The sequence below is a fragment of the Aristolochia californica genome, unplaced genomic scaffold, assembly GCF_029961685.1.
Source record: "Aristolochia californica isolate CCGP_79_NKW_82.1479 unplaced genomic scaffold, dmAriCali1.0.hap1 SCAF_7, whole genome shotgun sequence".
Lineage (NCBI taxonomy): Eukaryota > Viridiplantae > Streptophyta > Magnoliopsida > Piperales > Aristolochiaceae > Aristolochia > Aristolochia californica.
The window spans coordinates 4,678,075-4,684,074 of record NW_027182268.1 but is presented as its reverse complement, the minus strand read 5'-3'; the positions used below and the strand labels follow the sequence as shown (position 1 = coordinate 4,684,074).

The 6,000-nt window shown below is 36.8% G+C and overlaps 1 protein-coding gene across 1 annotated transcript; it reads right to left on the bottom strand.

The window, feature by feature from the left end:
* Positions 1-1,707: 1,707 nt before the first annotated feature.
* On the bottom strand, positions 1,708-2,115 carry LOC137936268 (agamous-like MADS-box protein AGL61). Its single transcript, XM_068780852.1, has one exon. The coding sequence runs from the start codon at positions 2,113-2,115 to the stop codon at positions 1,708-1,710; it is 408 nt and encodes a 135-aa protein (XP_068636953.1).
* Positions 2,116-6,000: the final 3,885 nt, after the last annotated feature.

Here is a 6,000-nt window from a genome sequence, read left to right as displayed (position 1 = left end):
TTCTTAACTCAATAATTTTTGAACTATAGTATTCAATTTTTCTTCTTTTTCTTTTGAGGGTGCTTCTTCAAGAGTTCTTTGACATTCCATGGAATTTGAGGTATTTGAAAAGCTTGTGTAGATTCAATGCTTTAGACCTTGAATTTGGTCTCTCTTTAAGAAAATGTATATGAAATATTAGATTTATAATTGTTAGTTCAATTAAGTTTTGTTATCATCAATATCAAGAAGGGAGACAATACTCGATCAACATGGATCGGGGTGGTTACCATCAGATCAAGTATAAGGGTAACTTTGTCTTGGAAAAAAATCCTAATTGTTCCTCCCCAAGGATTTTCTCTAGCCATCTCTTCTTCCTCCAACTACTTTTGTGTTGCTTCTACACTAGACTTTTTCTATATTTTGTGCTCACACACTCACTCACAAAACTCTTTTTCTCTCTCTCTCTCTTCCTCTCACTTTTTCAGTTTTCGACGAGTTTGAGGATTCTTGGAAGCTAAACTCACTAGATTTGCATAGTCAGAGAGGTCTTGGACATCATGGGTGCTCTGGAAGAGGACCACAACAATCAGTTTCTCATCCATTCTTCCCCTTTCCTTTCAAGTTTGAAAAAGATTCATAACCTAAGTTTAAACTAAGGTATTCCTCATATGGTAAGTATCCGGTATTAACTTATTAATCAACAGAGTTTAGGTCATGGTGTATTGTTATATATTTATCACACTGGTGGTATTATGTCAAGACTGATATTGTTGATTAACTTATTTTTTTATATATTTACATATTTTTGAAACCAACATGGTGGTGGTAGAGACTTATAGTCAAGAAACCATTCATTTGAAAAACTATTAAGCCTGATGATAAATTAAAAATAGCTACAAACCATTAACAAAGGAGGGAGGACTTCGAACCCCCTCCCAAGTAATCAAAGGGTCTAAAATGACCAATAACATCACGTTTATAAAACCTTGTTCCACTCCAACTACCTTGTTGCACTCCAACTGGACACCCTTTGTCACCTCAAAGTAAGTGACCTGGTCGAATTTAACACCACTAATTGGTCAAATTTAACATCATTACTTGATAAGAAAGACAGAGCAGAGATGCAACTGAACAAAATCTCGCGTCCGAATCTGTTTCGACTGGAGATTTCCTGGACAAGAGGGTTTCCACAGTGTGAACGGAAAGAGAAAAGAAAGAAACGTGGAACGTGCCTCTGCCTATCAAATCTCTCTCTAACCCACAGCCCACAGTATCTCTTTTTCACTTTCCGTTTTTCGATTGAAGATTACTGATCTGGGACAAAGCAAAGGTTAGAAACAAACGATTCCCACCCGCCGACTCTGAGCATAATTTTGATGACGGTGTTGTTTCCGGCAATGCCAATTGACGATTTGGAAGCACACAATTTTTCAAGAACATGAAAATTCACTTTAAAGAATCAGATATTTAGATTGAATGTAAACGTCAGCTTAAATATGCAAATTACTGAGTAAAACTAACCGTACATATAATCTATCAAAAGAATACAAGCAAGAAGTATCTGATCTGTGATCGGTAAAAATTACAAGTGTGGAATGTCTGTCCGAAAGGAAGCGACCAGGAGCTGCAATAACAACAATGACGAACTATGTTTTATAAGGAGGAACATCGAACTTCGGAAAAACACCACTCAATAAAGACTCCAACTCCAAGTCATCAAACATGTCATCCTGCGATGCCGATTTGTTGACAAGCGGCAGATGCTTCGCAGACGCTGGCGTTCATCTTCAACTCTTCCACAACACGATTCTTGCCTTTCTCGACATCGATCTGACGCTGGAGATCGCAAACCTTCGTCATAATTACTTCAGCTTCTTCCTCAGAGCAGCGATTAGTACCGGAGATGCTCCCCGTCGATCCTCCAAGATAGGCGTCAACAACGGCATCAACGGAGGGCTGGCCGAAGGTGAAAATCTTTCCGTCGGGTGAAAACGTGAACATGGCCACCTGAGCACCGGTCAGAACGGAAAGTTCTGCTGCCTTCTTGAACAAACCCTTGCGTCGCTTCGAGAATGTCACCTGCCTGCGATCCTTCTCCTGGATCTCCTTTATCTCCGTCCTTCTCTTACCCATCCTTCACACTTTAGTTTCCCACGGTTGCACTTGGCAGTTGTTCTGGTGCAGTGCGTTTGGTCCTCTTAAATAGAAGCGGAATGCGAAAGCGCGCGGGGCTTTCCTATCTTAATCTCGAACCCGCCTTGGATCCGATACCCACAGCCCGATCCGGATGTCCGACCCGATTAATAAAATTCCTGCGTTAAGGAATAAAATCCCTGCACGTGCGAGTTTTTTTTTTATAATAAAATTCCAGCGTTAAGGAATAAAATCCCTGCACGTGCGATGTTTAATTTTACGTTTTTATAAAAAAAATGCAAATCCTATTCTTACCCTATGCTTTTCCTCAAGATGATGCAATTTTGACCGCCCCAATTGCCTCTAGTGCTGGGACGGGGCGTCCAAGGGGGAAAATAATTTTCCCCCTCAACTTAGGTATCTAGGGGGGTTCTATGCTGCACCGACAAATGTGGTGGCTGGCTGATCTGACGATGGTAGGCAGTGGTCGGTAGTGACGATGACGGGAGAGGGTTTGCATCAGCTGCTCTGGCTGAGGTACGACGAGGCGAGGGTGAGACTAAGGGAGTCGACTACGACGGGCGGCTGAGAAGGCGATGCGTGGGTGGAAGGATTAGGTGCGGCTGCGGCGGCGAGAGGGAGAAGGGAAAAGTGAAAGGGCAAAAGGAAAAGTGAGAGGGAGAAGGGTGATGGAGGCCGAGAGGAAAGAAAAAAAATTCGGAGGAAGAAGATACGAGAGAAGAAAGACACCAAGAGAGGGAAGAGTGGGGAAAAGAGATTGAAACAAAAATTCGACGAGGGTTCGACTCGTTCCGTCCGCTTCATCCAGATGATTCACAATATACTGCAAAATCCGAATTCCCTAAACCGTGGAGATAATTTTTGGATTCATCTAAATCATAAACATGTATCGGGCACAGGTGCTTTACTAACGATGTCAGGAGATAAACTGAGTAATTTGGTTAAAGTTCATCTCTTGTGTCAAGTTGACTAAGCCCCCCTCCCTAAGCTAGCGAATATCCAAATTCATTGCCATCACGTTTATGACTTTTTTCAACGAATTTCTAAATTCATTGATGTAATGTCTAAACCTTTTAAAAAATTAATTATTTTTGTCATAAATTTTAGAATTTCATTTGTAAAAGGTGTTTTAAATATTTTATTAATTATGATGATTTAAATTATATTTTGTCATTTTAAAATGAAATAAAAATAAACAAGTAATATGAAAAAATAAAAATTAATTAAAAACTCTTTACACAAAAAGCAAAAACCATATACAAGTTGTAAAAAAAACTATAAAAAATTCAACTCAAGTCTACATATGTGTAAAGAACCCTAAGTCTACATGTGTAAAGAACCTGTGCATCTCATCCTAAAGAGCCAATTGTATAGACTTCATCTTCTCCATGTACTCAACTCTTAAAGAGTTTCATTGCTCTTTAATTAACTGGTGAGACTCTTTATTTTATCTATGTACATATATAAGCTGCTCCTGAGTCCAACTCAAATGCTCCTAAGTTTGACTCAAAGTGGTCGAGGCAACTTGGGAGCAAGTGACTAAGTTACACTCATCCCCTTGGTGTACCCAAACCTATCCCCGTATGACCTACACTATGGCATGCTCTTGGATTGGTTGACCAACCTCTTGTACCTGTTGCACCATCCATTATATGTCTTCCTATTGAAAATAAAAAGACCTAGTTACAATAATACATTTTGAATTGAATAAAACATATAAATGATAAAAATAATTTAGTTTTTATATTTACATAATGTACTTCAAACCCTTTGGTCCACTCGTACTGTGATTGATGGGTAATCCTATATTGCTCAACGTTAGAGTAATTTTTACCCAAAAATTTTAAAAACACCGGTATAAATTTCTTACATAAATTACAAAATTTTAAAAATACTTCAATTTAAATACATACAATCTCCTCTCGAATGTACATAAAATACTTTTGGTCCTGTGGTATGTTGAACATTTTGTTTTCTAACATTTTTAACATTTACACTTTATAATATAGAGTTAAATGTTAGAAAACCAAAAATAATACAAAAACCTTACATATCCAAATACTTGAAACCTAGGTCTCTCAAATACATTTTCGCACAACCACTGTCAGTCCTCTAGGAAAACCCCATCTTCCATTTCTATTTACTCTTCTTCGTGTTTACAATCATTTTATGCAGGAGGGGGCCTCTCCAATCAGCCTTTCCAGTTGTCAAAAAACTTATTATAAAAAATATCATCAAGAAACTGAAAATATCATGCCCATCAAGTTAAAAATATAAAATGCCTTTAAATTGGGGTTGCCACCTGCCAGTGGAATGATAATTTCTAGATGGTAAATTTCAATAATGAGTCGGTTTTGATTAGCCCCAAGAAACATGTACTTTGATCAATGGAATTGAAATATCTATGCATATCATGTTGATGGTTATATTTAGATATCATTGCACACCGATCAACAAGTGTCCTCATTGATTTTTCTCCTAAATTCTCTCATTGGTTTCTAATTAGCTGCTGACATTTTCACAAAGTCTCTCAAATATGAAAGTTTTCAGAAGCTGAGAATGTTGATCGGTGTTGCAAAGATATCAAGTTTTAAGAGGGGGTGTTGGATATTAAACTTGATTGGAATCAAAGAAACATTTGAAGGGTCTATTCTCATTTAAATAGTGAAAATAATGTCATTGGAAAACTGTACTTGTATAGGTTCTAGTGAATCATACTATTCAAGAATTGATGTTTTCTAGAAGAAGTTATTGTCAATTTACTACAAGTTGTTCAACAAAACCGAAAATAAGATGCATCCATTGATTAATGTCTTTTGATGTGAAAAGATGCATCCATTGATTAATGTCTTTTGATGTGAAAAGATGTATCCATTGACTAATGTCTTTTGATGTGAAAAGATGCATCCGTTAACTAATGTCTTTAGATGTGATAATATACATATATTGAGTAGTGACTATTGGAGTGATAAGACGTATCTATTGATTAATATTGAGTAATATAAATACCCATGTACTCAAGTTTTGTAGATAGAGAAAATAATTATATTAAAGAAACTCCTTCTTCTTTTGTCTCTCCTTTATTTTTTGTTCATATTTTATCTTTATTTGAGTTGTTTGCCAACTATTGTTAATATAAAATCCAATAGTGGACATAATTTTGCTGAGTCCCTAAAGAAAAATGTACTTGATGAGACTAATTATGTGAACTGGTCACAACGGGTAGACTTAATGCTATGAGGCTATGGGTTTGATAAAATTTATCAAAGTGGATACTCCTCCTCAAAGACCTTCTCGAATAAACTACCCCGATAATCTGAAATTGTATAAGAAGGACCTTAGAAAATTCAAGGAGTGGGATGATGCTAATGAAATTTCTAGGTCACATATTCTTGGGACTCTAAGTGAGACTCTCTTGATGACTTATTTTCATGTCCCCACTACAAAAGAGATTCTTGACCAGATTGAGGCTAAATATGGTAAAAAGTCGTCTACTCACATCAATAACTTATGGCAAAAGTTCACTCGTGCCAAATGCGCAGAAAATGTTAATGTGAGAAAACATGTAAATGACATGCTTGCCATGACAGATGAGTTACAATATCATGGTAGACCAATGGATAAAGAAACTAAAGTGGTCACCATTGTCAACTCTTTACCCAAATCTCTCAAATATATTCAAGATTTTTATTCTTTGTCCAAGACAAAGTAGACTATATTTGATTTGGTTAATATCATCGACCACCGGTCCGAAAGACTCAATCCAAGTATTGAGTTAGATAAACCTTCACCTAGCGCTAAATTAGTTTTGAAGCTGAAGAAAAAGAATTTTAAGAAGAAGGGAAAGAACTTTTGATTTCAAAA

What these genes read in the sequence shown, in the direction of transcription:
- LOC137936268 (XM_068780852.1), bottom strand. Translation starts at nt 2,115, where the DNA reads ATGGGTAAGAGAAGGACGGAGATAAAGGAGATCCAGGAGAAGGATCGC.